Raw genomic sequence first — 18153 nt, 5'->3', positions numbered from 1 at the left:
CAATGACGCTATTTTCTGATTTTCAGATGTTATCAAGAAACTGACACTGCATGCTCACGATGCTTGGCGTCTACAAGATTTCGCAACTGCAGATCACTCTATGGACATTAGTGCTCAGAAGTCAGAGACAGCTGAGCTAGTGGTTGTGTCTGATCAGTTATCGCCTTTCTGCTAATCAGTCTGTGTAAGATGGATGTAAACTAGCAGGTATCAACGTTCTGTCACTGTAGACTAAACTAGCCCTTAATTCTCATCTGAACTGCCTCCTCTTTGGCCTGGCAGCCTATGAAATTATTATCTTGTTGCTGGTAAAAGAAAAGAAATTAAAGGGAAAATAAAATCAACTTGCCATTTCATATGGCTGTCTACTTCACAGAATGAGAAAATGCCCAAGGTTGGAAGCAACCTCTGGAGATCATCTAGTCCAGCCACCCTGCTCAGAGCAGGGTCAGCCAGAGCAAGTTGGTCAGGATGACCTGTATAGTCACAGCATAGAGAGAAAGAAATGACTTTTTGATCGCACAGGATAAAATTTGTAGCTGGGCGCAGTTGAAAGGTCACACACAATCTATTTGAGTAAGGGATCTTTTGAGCTCAGTTGCCTGTAAAATTGACTTCTCATGGTACAACAATTAAGAAAACAGAAGGAATGGGGAACACTTTATTGCTTTTCATGTAGTTCATTTGTAGCCATACCTTGAAGCCAAAAGGGCAAGTGCATTGATAAAACTCCACTGGATCATTGTTGCATGTCCCATTGTTCTTACATGGATTGGAGAGGCAGGGGTTACACTTGGACACAACACTGATATCTACTGGCTCTGGAAAGGCAAAACACAGTGTATTAATAGAGAAGAGTATTACAAAATTAATACTTCCCATACTCACACATACATTTTTTCCTAATGCAGTATTCACCCTGCGTTGGCACAAATACATATGCTGCCGGTGCAACTTTACACAACAGCATGGGGCTCCCAGGGATCAGAGAGGTTTTAAGTATTTAAATCAAGCACTAGGCAAGTCTCAGTGATGCTTATATTCTCCTGGACATGCAAACATCAGCTCTGAAAAAACAAGTTGAGAATCTCCAGAGAGTGGGCTTTTATATATATGGCTTTCAGCAATCTTTCCTTCTCTCAGTGCTGGAAATTCTGCAATACCAATCCCTAGGGAACTGTAACATGACATTTCTATGGCTGGTAACAAGAATGAAAGTGCAGATGCAACAGCAGAAATAAAAAACATGCATAAGAAAGATTTAGTTAGAGGCTTATGGGAATATTTAGGTGCCAAGTGTTCTACCATCCTTAATTTTAACAGAGTTCAAAACTTTCTCTCTTCCTGTTCTGCCCAGAAGAATGATTATCAACATTCAGCTATCTCAGCAAAATGCAACAAAGACAAATGTGCAAAGATGTAAACGTATGCAGGTAAATACACATGGCCATATTTAAATCATTTAATAAAGCACATTTTTAACAGAACTCTTCCAAAGCAGTAGTGATGTTTGTGGGTGAGCAGGAAAATGAACCCAGATTAAAACAATACCAGGTACATCTGGGGTACCAAGTCAATCAATATTTTATTGTTGAGATTGCACAGAAAGCTAGTTTAGGCAGTTATATTTACAGTTAAAGAAATGGTGATTTTGAAATGGCTACATTTTGAATATTAATGAGGGCTTTTCCATGTAAAAAATAAAAACTAACACTTTTAAAGGGCTTAAATTATATCAGGCAGTAAAGACCCTAAAATAATTTCATTTAATTTTTAAGGAAATACATTTAAAAATAACTTAAAATTGGTCCTGTGCTAATCAGAAGTGAGCACAGAGCTTCTGTTATTGCATGAAAAATGATAAGGAGGATTAAATTGTGAAACATCCTGGAAGTGAAGAAAAGAAGCTTATACTTGATGTCAGAGAGAAGGTGGAGTTCTAGAAGGTTACCAAAACTAGGGATGAGAAAATCCCTTCCAGTCAAGGATTTGCTTTGGACCATCCTGTGTAAGATATAAACCCTCATTAACTTTGAATACTTGCACAGCACCAACAGGGGAGAAGAACATGACAGAAATGGGTACCAAGGAGTCTCAGCTGAAAAGCACCTGCAACATCAAGGCTGTATCCCAATCCTGTACTGATGGTGGTGTTATCAGGGCCACTGATTGCAGAGTGCAACAATGCGATAATGAGGAAAAAATACACAAGAAGTAGCAAATCCAAAAAATGAAATAAAAGACTGTTGTCCTCTTCTATCTTTGTGTTTATGTCTACTTAAATGCCATACATGTTTTAATGCAGAGTTAGGACAGCAAGAGGAAATAACATTTGAATTTCTGGCACTGAAATTCCACACTGGTGGAATGTGACATATCTGAGCTACTTTTGTCTTGAATGTAGAATATACAAAGGATATAGGAAGGCAGCTCCACAGAGAGCTCATAAGACAGGCAGCAGTGCTGCTCTTCTAGATTTAGAGGTCACTAAGCCAGATTTTGTTCTATTATTTATTTATTTCATAATACACACACGTTCATTTTCCATTTATTCCTATGGCATAGATCAAAGTTAATCAATGTAGAAGCTAATAAGAACAGTGTTAGTTCCTAGCAGTTGAGTAGTTCATTAGTTTGCCCTTGTGGATTTGATCTATAAATCCATATAGCAAAATGCCCTCAGCCCAGCACATTCCTTTCCTCTACTGCATAACTAGGAGGGCAATTTAATAAAAAGCAGAGCTGAGTTTGCATGACTTCCACATTACATACTTTTATTTTTTCGGCTCTGCTGAGACATAACCTTCTGCTCAGTCACAGGCTAAAAACATAATTTTAACAAGAATAAGTGAAACGCTACTTTTTTAAAATGTAAAAGTTACTGGAGGTCACAGAGGACATCTATGCACTACCTCCTCAAGGTACCAAGCTCAGCATTCTGCAGCAATCACTCAGGCGTTTTGGGGGCTGGGGGGTTCAGCCCCCCCTGAGCTCCATGCTAGCAGTACTTGAGCTAGGACTGTATCTACACAGGTGGAAGTACAGACATCTCCTGTGGTACCCCACCAACAGTCTCACTGTGCTGCTGCTGGAGGCACATCACAGCTACAGCTCAGCGATGAACGAGAGGGCGATGCAGCTGCAGGACAAACCGAGGCCACACCACACCCTGTCACAGGCCACGCACGTGGCTCCAGCCCGAGGGTAAACCTGCACTTGACACTGTAATAGATCCTGTTGCTTTACCATAAAAGAGCATCACTGATGTCCAGACAGAAGAGCATTGGATCTTAAACATGCCCATGGGAAATCGGTTCAGTTAGACTACCAAATCATGCGTTGTTTTTCAAAATACAGGTATTGTGATGAGAAAAGGTGAATTTTACTAGGGCCTGGCATATACTCTCACTCCTCCAGACCATCAACAGTTTCTACTTGTCCAAAGACTACCTCCAAATCAACACTTTTTTCTCCTTTTCTATTCAGATAAAGCAAGCCATGGAGACAGCTGGTGTAGTAGAAAGCCCATCAGCTTTCTAACGGTCCAAACTAATATTTACATTAAAAACATACAGCTGTTTTTAATAGTCTGGATCACAGGTTTACTTATCTCTTGCCTAAGAGTTGATTGCTTAGTTTTGAGAGAAAGAGCATAACTACTGATATATCAGTTTCAGAATGAAGAAGTCATCTAGCTTCTCTTTCTGGATTAATTTTCAGGCCCTGTTTTTTAATATGTAAATACAATCATTTTCTTTGTTTCACTTTGTGTGAATGAGTACATTATATGGTATTTTTAGTGTTTAGGGTATATTTGTACTTCACATTTGAGAGACTATTATAAAACCTGTAGTTCTGATAATTATTGTCAGAGTTCTGATAGTTTTGAGACTGACATTTCAAAGTAATTAAATTATAAGGTTACAGTTATTAAAAATATATCCGAAAGGGCATAAAAGCTGAGTCTTGGGAACCCATGTTCTAAAACCACCTCGACACCACCATTTGTTTGTTCAGCAGTTTAATCCCAGCCTCTATAAAATCATGCTGCCAAGCAGTACTGTAAATGTGCATGGCACTCCGAGAGACATAAAAACAGTCTTTATGCCCTCATTTCCATTTCCAAGAGAGGCTACTGGCCCATCTTTTCCACTACAAATATAGCTCCATCTTCATCTACTGGCTGGTAACCTAAGCAAACCTCCAAAACTTTTTTTACAATAAGAACACGCAGGTATATCTTAATCTACATTCAGTAATAAGCTACTTACTTTATCCACAAAAAGGTGTGCTCTTTATCATTTTTCTAACTGCTCTCTAATGCAGCATACTCCTATCATTGAGTACCCCTAATTGTTAATAGCTGCATCTCAACCCTCTCCTGAATGAATGTACACTGTATTCAGACATGGAACATTTTCCGTAATCTACAGTTTCCAACAGAAAGCTGATGCAGACAGTTTGCAGATCTTCAAATGAAAATGTACTCTTGGTAAATATTTGCTTTCCAGAAGAATTCTCAGTTTCTCAGTTTTCAAGTAAATGTATATCATAACTAGAGTGCTCTGTATTTTTAAAATAACTCTTATTTTACCAAAGTTTTCTGGAGTAGGTAAAAGACCAAAACCAATTTATTTGCTCAAATAAGCTCTAACAACATCCTATAGGCCAACTTGCCATTATATAACCTGGTGCGAGCAACGGGAACGCTAACTCTTCTGAGGTTTACTGGTTTTCCTTCCAGTGCTGCAGTTAACCGCGCTCTGTGGAAGAACACTGGAAAATGCAACTTGAACGTAATGTGATGGTTCAGAAAATGAAAGCCAAAGCCAGCTGCCCCCCAAATTCACTTTAAAATCAAACAGCTTCCAAGAGTATAAACATAAAGCATTGTCTATGAGGAAAAGCAATGGGATGGAACAGAGAGCCTCCCTGTTTGCTCCTACCTTTGCACTGGAAGTGGTGAGTTGGTGTTGTAAGCAGCAGCCTGTCCACCATGGCGTCAGGCCCGCTGCAGCGGGCTATCCCTGGCTCTTTGTACCCCGCCTTCACCCACTCAGAAAGCCAGCGGAGGTTGCAATCACAGTGCAAAGGGTTGGTACCTAGAGCCCTAGTGGAGTAAAACAATTCACAGCAGTTATTTTGGCTTGCAAGCAAAGATAACATCCCTGATCTCATTGAGGTACATTTTAGTCTACACTTTTACAGGAATGCTTTCCTTCAAAATGTGAGAAACATCTTCTGAGTATTCATGAAGTCTTTCAGATTTATCTCCTCCAGTATTCCCACTCTTCCTTTCTTCCCATCATTAGTTAGGGAGGTTGTATAAATACCTAACAACAAATCACTTCTTCAAACTATAAATTACTTTTTCAAACAATTGTGCTTGAGTAATGTCTTCAGACATATAGCTTTCATCAGATTTATCACATTGGTTTCTTTTATTTAAGTCTTTGGCCTTCCTGAACATACTCTAACAGTGAATTGTGTAATTTAGTTTGGATGTGATGACTCACATTCATGTCTCCTCACTAGATGAAACAGAAACATAGAGGATACCCCTGTTTGCAAAACTGCAACCTGGTGTCTGCTAAGTTTGTTTATGGCTTTGAAAATGCATTTGCTGGTTAACCTGTAACTTGAGTTAGGTCATATGGTTGAAGTAGATGCATTCACATAGTGTAATTATAATTCACAGAACTTTTTCATTATTCATTAAGACTATCCAAAAGAAACCAAACATTTTTACCTCAAATTTAGGTGCTGCCTTGACTCATTTACACTATTTTTTCTCTTAAAGAAAGTGCCTTTTCAGGCAATCAGTCAATTACAGACAGAGCCCAGACTTCAGAAAAGTCAGTTTAAAAACAATTAATTTTTGAAAGTGTGAAGAAATGCATATTGGAAGTCTGAATTTATTTTGCTGATAGTAAATGTAAGGCTTTAGCTGTAAAAGATCTGAATTGCCATGGGAAGAAAATTAACTAAATAAAGATTAGCACAGGGAAAAGATACTAAAGAAAACAATAATTCAAACTGGATTTTAGACTTTACTATTTCTGCATATGTTATAAAGTATTTTTAAGATGGTATTTTAAACTCAAGCTTCTTTCAAATAAAAACATATCAGACAGGATATTAAGATAGAAACCTCAGTAAATTTGTTGATACATTTCTACTGGAGTGACTAATGAACCCACTGTGCCCTAGACAGTTTCATAATGAGAGTTCATAGGTTCAAACCCTGTCTAGGACTCATTCATCAAAATTAAATGTGTACTGCAGCACAGTATTAAAAATATCCATCCATTCCTTCTGTAAATCCATTGCTTACAATGGAAAAAAACTACCAGGTTGTCTTTTTGACCCTGTAACTGTGATCAACTGGCTCACTTGTCCAAGGTCAAACAAAATGCAGCAATGAAAGAGGGACTGAGAAATTAACTTTAGCATTGAGAAACTGCCATATATAAAATGGGAGTGGGAGGACAATGGAAAGCTAGTTACCATGTTAATTAATCTTTATAAACTACATTAGAAATGAAGCTGCCCTATAGACACTAGAAATGATTACCAATAACCCTGTGGTACAACTGCAGAAATCATCACCCCTATCTTTCCATTCTTTTGTTTGTGGTTTTCCTGGATTTTTTTCTTAATTTCTAGGAACTATAGTGAATTCTTGTATTTTCATTCATGAGTTCTAACATACTCTCTCTATTTCTTTGCCCATTATAGCAAAATATTTCCAGAAGGTAAAAATATCTTGTGCTGTAATGAAATACCACCACCAGCATTTTCAAAATGTTGTGCAGATATTTCTGTTCAGATGCTTTTTTTTTTTTTTAGGCAACTTAGAGTAACGTCAATTAAAATAACTCTAGCCATGATAATGTGGAGAAACAGAGGAGGGGACAGCTTATTTTTATAGGTAACTAACATAAATTTGAGTAAAGATGAGATGATTCAACAGGATTAGGAATCTGAGCTGTTTATCGAAAATATGTCTGACAGAAATATCTGCTGTACACAGCACCCATTACCAAGGGTTTCTTGGTGGAGTCCCTGGAGCGCCAAGGGGTCAGTTGATGTGTGGGCAGCCTTTGGGAAACTGAATCAATTACAGAGTTTTGTGTGTCAGTGAATGGTGAGGACAGCAAGTGCAGGAACTGACCTAACTGAGAAGGCCTCAGTTCTACCCCAATGGACTTTGGGTTCTTTTTAATTACTAATATATGTGATCCTTCAGTAGTGCTGTAACATTTTTATCACTGCCCTGGACTAAACAAGTTAGTAGAGTCATGGCTTAAATAGACAATTATATGATTCAAGTAAATAAAGTAATAAATAGTAAACAAAACTAGTGTGTGTATACCCTATACAAACCTTCCTCTGTAGTGAGGTATATCAGCTACATAGTTTGTTATGACAGTTACACTACAACAGTATGATGTTTACAATGAAAAGGAAATTTGGTGAACATTTTCTTGCAGGCTTTAAACAGCCATGGAAAAAGTGATTGAAGTATCTAGATCTCAGTTTTGTTCTTCCAATTACAGACCCATTTAAAGCTATTAAAAAAGACTGACTGAAATCAATAGTTTTCTCTATGATAGACAAATATTTCTTTGCAATTCTTTGCATATTCTTTGCAAAGGTAAATTTGATACACTGTCTCTTCCCTGTACCCGCTGCCCCAAACTGTATGGATGCAGGCTGATGATCCTGCTCAACCCCTTGGTAGTCAGCTTTCTCCAGCCATAATAACTATCCTATTCTTAGCCACACAGCTTGCAAATTTAACATAATTTTTTTCCCCCATGCATTATGAGTGTGCTGAGCAGTTACCTCTTGTATCATTTTCAAAATTATTCCAAGTGCATGCTTTCTCCTTGAAGATCAATATATCAGGAAGAGCTCAAAATGAATTTATTTTCAATTATGTATGACTTCATTTGACTAAGCACAGCTCTTTTTGGCATGTGAAGAGCAAAATCATTGTGGTTGCTAAAAGTTTCAGAATCCTCTTTAAGAAACTGGAGAGCAGAATTGCACTGTAAAATTCAATTGTTCAACTGTGCAAATTACACCCCAGACAGGTCTTATTTATTTTATGGAATCTATTTATTACTGTTCATTTGAGCTTTGTGTATTTTACATTTCTGGCAGGACATATATCTAAACAGATAGACTGCAGTGATTGTATTGGGCCGAAGGGGTTTTTATCACTCCCTAAGGTGAATGGTTTACCCAGGAAAATTGCATCTGCACTTCATTTAAAGTAAACCCTGAGGAAGATCCAAACAAATGGGGCATGATATGTTTATCTCTTGAGTTCTAAAAATACCCTCATAAGCCAGATTCCCAGTATGGAAGGTGTCACTGTGCTTCTAAAAGGAGGTACAGGCCTTCAGCTCAGTCAGACTTTCATTCCAAAACAACATACACAATGACTTGACTATACTGGGAACATGAAGAAGAAACATTTTGTGCAAAATGAGTATTTTCTCTGACTTAGATACCAAGGTGTAAGTTTGAAACAGGGAAGGTTATTTCTCAGCTGAAGTTGAAATTGCCAAAGTTGCTCATGTATGATTTCTGTCCCTACCAATCTGAGATATCTTTATTTTTTATTGTCCAGAGAGAAACTGAGACAGAAAGCTGTTACAGAGAAACAGTCAGTCTGAGGACATATTTGCTCTCCAGAAAATACGGAAATATGAACCGAACCTTGTGTTCAGGTAAGTGTTCTGGAGGGCATATTTAAGGTTGCAAAGAGAGAAACAGAGATATAAAACGTGTTAAATGCACACATATCTGTTTGTATGTCTCAACGTGCATATGCATCAACTTATGTGCACGAGGGCAGCGTCAGAGGAGAAAATTTCTGTATCAACTTGTGAAACTAGTCACTTCACAAAATGACCAAGTCATACCCAACCCTCTGATTACTTGAGGACAGTAATCAAGAAACATGCTACACAAAGTTACTTTTCCTTTCCATCTATTGTCTAATAATGTGAAGTATCACACATATCTCCGTGAAAAAACATTTTCTGTTCACTCTTTTGGCATCAAATGTTACACTTCAAGTTTATTTTGTAATGACCGTAGCTATTTGTCTTTACAGTTCTTTCATCAACTGAGCTGCATTTAAAAATATCCTGGACCTCCACCAATACAATAGTAATTTCCTGAAATATCTGAAACGTCTAATAATTTTTGCAAATTATGGAATGAAGTATTAATGCTGTGAAATGACCAATTTCCATATGATTAAATATATGTCTGAAGTAGTGATTCATCAACAAGTTCATATACTGACATTTCAGTATGCAAAACATATGACACTTATTAAACAAAGAATTCACATTTGCTTAATATTTGCTCTTTGTGGGAGGTTTCCTGTCTCACTCTCAGACCATAACACACTCTGCATTTCACAAAGACAATGCTGAAAGAAAGTCTTAAACACAAAGTCCACAGAAGAGGAAACTGTCACATTTGCTCATTTGGTTTTCCTTAAGAAAATATTTTGGTAACTAATAACAACAGGTTCTAGTATTTTTTTATATCCTTTGAACAGATGCACTGTGAATATCCAGAGCAGAACATGGAAAGTGAGTAGGAAAAACAGAAAAGCTATACCATCTTAACTGGTAAGAATATGTACTGGTTTATAAATCTTGAACGGTCAGTCAATCAGATGAACCCAGACAGAATTACTTACAGATGGGACAGGGACACCAGGTCATTGAAAGAACCTTCGGGAACACTGGAAATGTCGTTTCCATGGAGCGTCCTAGAAGAGGGTAGAAGCAGGAAGGTATCAAACCACAGTATTTTATCTGCTCCCCACAAGTGAAGGAGTTGGCACTTAAGAAGGATATTTAATTTTGTTTCTTTGAGAGTTTCTATGAACTTCATAACTCATGACCTTCCATGCTTTATTACTTCTGCATCTAGACGTTGGCATTTAAAATAATGATACAATTGGAATTGTTGGTGACTAATGTTTTAAATTAAAAAGGTGACATACTATTTATGCTATTAAAAGTGTATTGATGACAAGCAGACCCTCACATACAGACTTGTATTTTTTTATAGAATCCCATTAGCTGGAAACACAGAAAAAATAGAGCGGGGAAAATAGGAACTGTGGAAGTTAAATTTAATGCTGACTTCAGAGAGATCTTAGGAGAGAACAAGGGTTCATGAGAGCAAATATAGCTGCACTTTCACATTCTAGTTTCCTGTTTTTACAGTAGGAAATACCTCTTTGTGCAGTATTTTTAAAATCCATTTGACAAATACATTTATGCTACCAGAGAAAATACTTGAAATTACTTGGTTTAGGGCATTATTCACCCTGCGCAAAGAAACTAACATTTTTCTAGTGGGGTTTTCAGGATCCTTGCAAAAGGGTTCTCCACTGTTTTCAGGACAATTTAAGCAGACACTTTATCTCTTTTCTAAGAAATATATTTATGTGTGTGTTACCCAGGCAAGTGTAAATGGAACGATTTTTCTTGCAGCTTGTAGAGCACAATACTTGTATTCAAAGTGGCAGACACAAGAGTAAAAATCATTATTTGTGATTACTTGTGGTTTTCACTGCAACTGCAACTGAAGGCCCTGCCACAAAGCAGGGCACCACCACTAGAGGTTGTGACAGACAAACAGAGAGGAAGAGCACTTCTTGCAGCACCAAGGCTACGAGTAGACAGGGAAACATGCAGCAACAAATGAGTGTGCAGCAGGGCTCAGGATGCTGGGGGTGACAACTGCATAAAAACTATCCAGAAAATGCACCAGAGAAGATACACAATAATGTAAGATTTTATTTTGTAAATAAACAAAATCAGCTATTTAGCTGCTGCATCCTCTGCCTCATTAAATAATTATCTGGCAAAAAATAGCATAAAGAAAATTACTCATAGTTTATTCTAACTTTTCTAGTTTGCATGTCACTGGATACCAGTTTACTACTTCACATAGTAACAAACAGTAAGAACTTGTAAGGAGCCAACAGGAGTTGATTCTGCTGGATCTCACTAGCCATTTCTTAAACAGAAGTTGGTAGAAAACTTGCAACGGAAAAGGACATCAATATTTTAAAATTATATTTTCTTTTGCACTTCTCCCCTGAGCTGGTTCAGTTACAGCAAAGTGCTGTATTCTTTATGTCCTCTTTCCCAGGTCCAGGAATTACCGTCAGTGCTCCAGACGTGGCAGAGGAGGGTAGAAAACAGAAACCTGCTGTGTGTCAGTTTTGTAGCAGTTCCTTCCCTCAAGTCATTTATTTTCCAATTTACCTGGTGATTTGTGGAACATAGCAATCACATCTTATTTTTTATTTCTGTGACCGTACAGATTCTTGAAACAGTGCACGCTCAGTTTATTTAAAACAAACTACAAATCTGGGCTCATGGAAATACACAACAGCCCCAGATGAAAATAAAAGAACCTCTTTTTGCATCCTTTCCTCCCCAACACCACTATAAGCTTCACCAGGATCTACATGATGCCTTACAACTCTTCTGAATTCTCCCTTTACACGCTGCCTTACACCCACATACACACAGCAAGGAAAGCCAAACTTGCCAGGGGAAGATACACCTTGTCCTGTCTCCATGAGGCTGGGCACTACTGTGGGGCTGTGCACAAGTAAAGTTACCACGATCACGTTTCACAGTTGCTCATTGCAGCTACAGTTTCTATCTTACTGTACCGCAAATCTTTTCTATAGAGCGTGAAACCACAAAAACTACAGCAGAGTTATCCTGCTGGCACCTCTCTCCATTTCTTGATACCATTATATCAAAAACTTCCCGTTCCAACATCCTCATTCTCAAATTTTCTTTTAAGCATACCTAGGCTTTGGCTATTAATAATACTACGTGGCATATAAAAGGATGGATGTCCAAGCAATTAATCCAAACAGGAACAGGAAGGATACGAGCTCCCACTCAGGAACTCCAGATAAAGCACACTCACTAACTCTATACAGGATGACCAACTAACTGAGACATACTCCACAGCTATTAAATAAGGAGTATTTTTACTGGTATGAGGATGCAAGATCAGGCCCAGTCAACAGCTTGTTGTCAAAATGTTCCCTTCTTCAATGAAATGAGCATATTTAAATAAGCAGCCACTCATAAAGAGCTTATATTCTGATCTTTTAAACTACTAAAAGATGTGCAAGATGATTCTCTCTGAAGAGAAGGCAGAACTTGTATTCATCTATATATCAGTTGTGTTTATTCTGTGAAGGGGTGCATTTTCTTTCCTAGATGTCTTGGAAACTTCTTCCAAGAGAAGCTGAAGAATGACAAAGCTATTTATCTGTAAGAAGGTAAAACCATCAAAAATACAAAACCCTTTGGAATGAATGGCTTGACTACATATCTCAAACACGGAAGTATGTTTCATGGCTGCAAATACCTGCATTTTAATAAAAAAATCATGTCAGCAACATCATCACCCATGCAGCTAAAAAGAAATGATAAATGCCAAGAAACTTAAAACCCACGATAATAAATAGTGGCAAGAGAATTCAACACTGCAATAAAATATTTTTCCTCTTGGATCAACAACAGGAACACATTTTTATACCAAAAATCTTTATAAGTAAATGGTCAAATAAAATCTTAAAACATTTGGACAGTTAAAGCACACACATTGATATGTGTGTTCTCCCTCAGAAGCACAACTTCTAGCTACCCTCTTGTCTAAACATTGGTAAACAGTAGGGGTATGAATTTAAGGTGATGTGGATCTCCTCCCAGAGCACAGAGTAATAAAACACTTAAATTCTTTAAATAAAATCTTTCTTCTACATGTAATCTCACTATCATCACTTTGCCTTCAGGTAAGGAAATGAACTAAACATACCCTTTTGGGTTGGGGATTTTTGGTTGTTTTTTCTTTTACTAACTGTTCCCAAGTCCTGTCTCCTAGCCCACTGTCTCATAACATTAGGTTACTATAAACACAAAGGGGATGCTTTTCAGTAAACAATGATTTACCCTGTAAAGACAGAAATGTGGCTAAAAGCTTGGCTGAGCTTACAGAGCCACATCCCACCAAGGGCAAACACCTACAATGAACCCCGAAGGATGCCAAACCCTGCAGGAATCAACACAACTCAGATGTCAGAGGAAGTGGGAAGCCACAGTGCCACTGCTCAATGCTCATAACAACAGTGCCTTTTACAGATTTACTGGATAAGTACGAGTAGTCATTCTGCGATGAAAAAAAAAGAAACAAAGCCAAATAATATTTCTTTAGGTGAAATCACTGCAGCATCCAACAAAGAAAGTATATTGCAAAAGATGGTTCCGAGGTTGCGCCTGAAGAATATTAGTGGTACCTTTATCATCACACATACTGCTATGTTGATGTGAGCTTTGAGCTGCACTAAATATCCATCAGTTTTCAGTAAAACTAGAATATCTCATGTCAGTAGAATATTCTGTAGCCCATTTTATCATTTTTTTTCATAAATATAACATGGAAAATTGTTTAGTGATCTGAGAAAGTATTTTTATTTCTGGACTTTGCCTCTTAAATAAATCAGGACAAAATATCAGAAGTTACGACATTGTCACACAGTAAAAATAATCTTTAAAATGATCAGGTCAGGTCCACCAGAGAGTTCTAATGTTTATAATTACTTTGTCTCAATCTCAGTTTTTTTAGTGTGTTTACATTTAGCTTCTAAAAAGGCTAGCTTTTGACAAAAAAACCCAAAACCAAACCCATTATTTTTCACTGCAATAGTTTTGGTGCAAAAACCTACTGATATCAACTTTTGCTTATTAAAAAAATTCTTAAGACTCTATGTTGAAATTGCTCCCCAGCACACTTCAGCTGCCATTATGGATAAGCCATGGGAAGACTGAAGATTAAAGGCCTGGTTGTGTAAACACCGATATATATTCAGGCTTAAACATAAACATGGCGACTCTGCAGTTTTCTCAGTTGGGCTTGTGCTGAAAAGTGTAAGAGAGGACAGAACCAGATCAAAGATCAACTTCATCATACATCTATGATTATTCTGATTTTCAAATACATATTTACTGTATTTACTATAGAGAGGCAAAAAGTAAAGAAAACATAAGGAATTTGGAAGACACAGAAGCCTGTATGAGAACGGCCTGCTACCTTCAAAGGCATGCACATCACAATAATGAGATCTCTATATTCTTTTTATTAAAAAAAAAAAAAAAAGTGGAAATGGTTTTGCTGATGTTTTCTCTTTTAAATTCCCCTGAGAATATGGATAATAAATAACTGACAATAACAGATTGCACACTGTCATTCGGAAGCCATTTATTCTCTGGAGAATTGATTTTTAATAACAACATAGATGACATGTGGCAAAAGTTGTAGCTGATACCAGAGTTTTGTGGGCCATAATAAATCAAATCAATCTGGAGGCTTCCAAATGCATGGAGCAGAGGCAGAGATTCCCACTTAGGCTTCATTTCACTCGTGCTGCTCTGTGCAAGGCAGGGAGGGCTTCTTCCTTGAAGGAGGAAGATATTTTTTCAATTTGATTAGCAGATCATTTAAAAAAGCCAAAAGATAATGGTTGTTATTAAAACATTGCTCTTTGTTTCTGTCCATACATGGCTTGCAAGAAGAAGAGTGAAAAGACAAATTGTAGCTATTGGAAAGAGTGAGGCATGGTATATCTACACTGTAATTCAGGGTAGAGAGTCCCAAACTAGCTTTAATCAAGCTAGCTTGCATATCAGAAGCAGGCCAGAAGACGGCTCCATATGGAATAATTTCTTTGGCCATGAAACAGAATATATTCGTTTGTGGCTGAATTTCAGGACTCATATAACAGCTCAAATGTGACCATCTTAGTGCATTAGAAATCAGAATCCCAAGCCAAACTTAAAACAACAAATCCAAATCACGTATCTTTCTTGTTTTTACTAATGAAAACTGGGAATCTAAAGCTGTCTTCTAAGTTAGAAGGCTGAAACCTACATATCTATTTTACCACTCAAATCCCAGTGAGAGAGCTTGGCCAAACAGCATTGCCCTGTTGCTGCCAGAGTTGCAGTACTGCTCATGTTGACACCTCAATTCCACACTTACAGAGTCAGTGCACAGCAACCATTGTTCTTTAAACTCACAGAAACTTCTGCATGTGAATGACATCTAACTTTTTAAAATATAGAAAATAGTAACGTGAAGTTTTAAAGTGCTCAGGACATATTCTTCAGCTCCTCTGTTCTGACCTTTTAGTGTTCAAAGCTCTTTTCCCTCAGTACACTGAATAATCTCATCACAGATAAGCTATTTAATTTCTTTGCTCTTGGTTTACTGGGCAAGTAATGATGACCCACTTGTGTTGCTGGGCCGTGGGGAGGAAGGTGGCTTCTCCATCTTGTCCTGACAGCTGCACATGGGATCATGTGTCTACACAAACAACGGAGCAAACCCAACTCAGAGTTTGTTTCTAATAGGGCAGTTGGGAAGCAAGAGACAATAAATATGAGACTGAAGCAGCAGTCGGTCTAGCAGATGCCTAAGGAAAGCTGCAGGGGTCTACTTGCTGCAAGGAGCAGGCCCACAGCCCACGCTCCGAGATGATATAAAGATTTTCGGAAGAGATTGTAAGCAAATTGTTCAATCCAGAAAGCTGCTGAAAGCAGCTACACTGGAAAGAAAGAGCGTAGAAAAGGATCTCCAAAAGAAAGAAACCACACATGGACATCTCTGAGTGTGTCACCAGCCCACATGAGGTGAAATTTCATTTGCAACTTAAAGACATTTGAGACAAACATCTCAGCATTACTGGCACCCAGTCACTGGCTTGACTTACTCATTGTTTTAGTATGGGCACTTCTAACTTCCCTTCAGATTGCATTCTTTTATGTAAAAACCTGCCTGCAGAAATGTAAATTAATAGCAAATATTATAAATGCACAAGTTTTCAGTAAAAACACTTTTGCTGAAGCATCCAATGGAAACTTACACTCTAAAATATGATCAAGTTTTTACAGACAAAGAGAAAAGTCCTCTCCTGTGGGGCACCCAAACATTGTCCAAGTAGAAGAGACAGACTCTATGCAGTCTCTTGGAGGCCTGTTTTCATGATAGTTCTTGTCCCTGAACTATCAGAGAAGAGTCATTCATCCTGCAAATATGTAATTGCTTCTTTTCCAAGTTTAGCATTCACCTGCTCTAGTCATTACCGGACATATTGCACCCAAGTACAAGTACATTGAAGCTAATTGTGTGAAAATATTTATGACTACTGGATCAAGTGAAAGCCATCTGCTCATTAAAAATTTCCATGTCATCAACAGCATTCTAATAAGCTGCAACTCAGCCGCATCGAAGAAGCAGTACTTACAACACTCGAAGAGACCTGAGCCCATTGAACGCGTGGACTGGAATGCACCGAAGTCTATTGTAACTCAAGATGCTGGGAGAATGAGAGAACAGAGTTACAACATTGTATTTTCTTTTGATTATTTCACTACTCATTCAACCACAAAGCAGCATGGAAAGCCACATGCTTAAGTAACAAGATATATACTAATTGTTCAACACCTAAGATGGTGTCTGAAAAGCAATTAAAACTGTTACCAAAACTTTGGACTACTTACAGTGTTGATAACTGAGTCATGTTGCTGAAGGTGTAATTGGCCAATACGCTTATGCTGTTGTTGCTCAAATCACTGAAGAAACACACACAGAAAATATCATGTATATGTATGAATTGAGAAGTAAGTCTTTTTTTAAGATTACATATCTGCACAGCAAAATGTTTGAAGCAATTGAAAAGTCACATAGTATCAATTGATATATTTTCTAACCAACTTTGAATAAGCTCTAAAACCAAAGCACATCAGACTCCTCTAAAAAGCCTCAGACTCAGAAATATTAAGGCATATTTCCAGCATACAGCATTAAAAAAAATATCAGTGAATACAAGCAAAATTTTTGAAGAAGGATAAATTAATAAATAATACAAGCATGGGTGAATATTCACTGTACCAACTTGCTTTGCAATGTATTACAGGCATACCATTTCCACATGCTCTTCACATTGACAGCTACTAGAACAACATTTCATATTTCATTAAAAAAAAGTCTTTTAGGCTCAAACAGAACATTTTGTTTTGTTGCTGCTCTCCCTTGAAAAACAAAATTAGAGATGTTTCCAAAAAAAACTCTTTTAAAACAGAGGACTCCAGTTTTCCCTCCATGTTGTTTTTGTCTGAGGTTGTTCTGAGTACCTACACAGCTGATTCAAACAGCATTTGAAAATTTCTGATAAATAGTTCAGTCAAGAAATTTCGCTCCTGTATATTTCAGGGAGAAATTTACTGAACAAAGTCTAGTTGTGTCTCTCTCTATTCATAGCAGAAACAGCCATGCAAATTTTCATTGCCTTAGCATTATAAATACTGCCTCACCTAGAACAAATTAATGCTGTCTCCTCTGTTAATGACCTTTACAGCTTTGCACAGATAACTCTGCCAAGTGAAACTGTAGCAGCCTGTGTGAGAGTCTAGTCCTTTTGAAGAGGCTGGAAGCTCCTGCAGAGGAAGGGTCTCTGGTGCTCTCAGTCACCTCACTCTTTCTCCACTCTTTATGAACACTTATTGGCAGCAGTGGCCACTGTGAAATTCTTTCCAAATCCAAATTACAGAAGGTTTTCGGGTTTTGTGGGTTTTTTCCCTCAAATACTAATTATTTATGTTCTACCTACAACACAGTGCAGAAAGAGTCATGTAATTTTCTTGACATTGAAAACACATGTTTCTTACATCAGTGTCAGGTGTCTGAAGGTGGAGAGCCCCTTCGGCACAGCAGTCAGATGGTTTCCTTCCAGGTATCTGAAAAAAGTCAGATTTGCCAATTACACAAACATGTTAACAAGAACTCCTGTCACTCAATCTGCACCATGAATGAGGAAAATATAAAGTCAGTCACTAAGGAAATTATCTTCGATTCATTGCTTTGAAACTATAACACTTTCTCCTTTATAAGTGAATTATCCCACATGCAAAGCATGACAGTAGAGCTTATTGATATTTTTTTTAATTTTTTTTTTTTTTTTTTTTTTTTAAAAGACTTGGAAGTGAATATAGGATCTCTGGCCTACAGCAAACAGAA

At 37.6% G+C, this 18153-nt stretch overlaps 1 protein-coding gene across 2 annotated transcripts in view; it reads right to left on the bottom strand.

Annotated features, from left to right (window-relative positions):
- Positions 1-18153, bottom strand: part of SLIT3 (slit guidance ligand 3) — a 528649-nt gene that overhangs the window by 77494 nt on the left and 433002 nt on the right. For both annotated transcript variants that reach the window (XM_074883610.1, XM_074883609.1), the window contains exons 21-26: positions 17805-17873; positions 16638-16709; positions 16382-16453; positions 9731-9802; positions 4947-5110; positions 697-821 (exon numbers count right to left, since the gene is read on the bottom strand). In XM_074883610.1, coding sequence (XP_074739711.1) covers positions 697-821; positions 4947-5110; positions 9731-9802; positions 16382-16453; positions 16638-16709; positions 17805-17873 — 574 coding nt within the window. The remainder of the gene's footprint in view (positions 1-696; positions 822-4946; positions 5111-9730; positions 9803-16381; positions 16454-16637; positions 16710-17804; positions 17874-18153) is intronic.

Source organism: Strix uralensis, chromosome 14, assembly GCF_047716275.1.
Source record: "Strix uralensis isolate ZFMK-TIS-50842 chromosome 14, bStrUra1, whole genome shotgun sequence".
Classification (NCBI taxonomy): domain Eukaryota; kingdom Metazoa; phylum Chordata; class Aves; order Strigiformes; family Strigidae; genus Strix; species Strix uralensis.
Note: the sequence above shows the minus strand (reverse complement) of the source record. Positions and strands in the feature narration are given on the sequence as shown.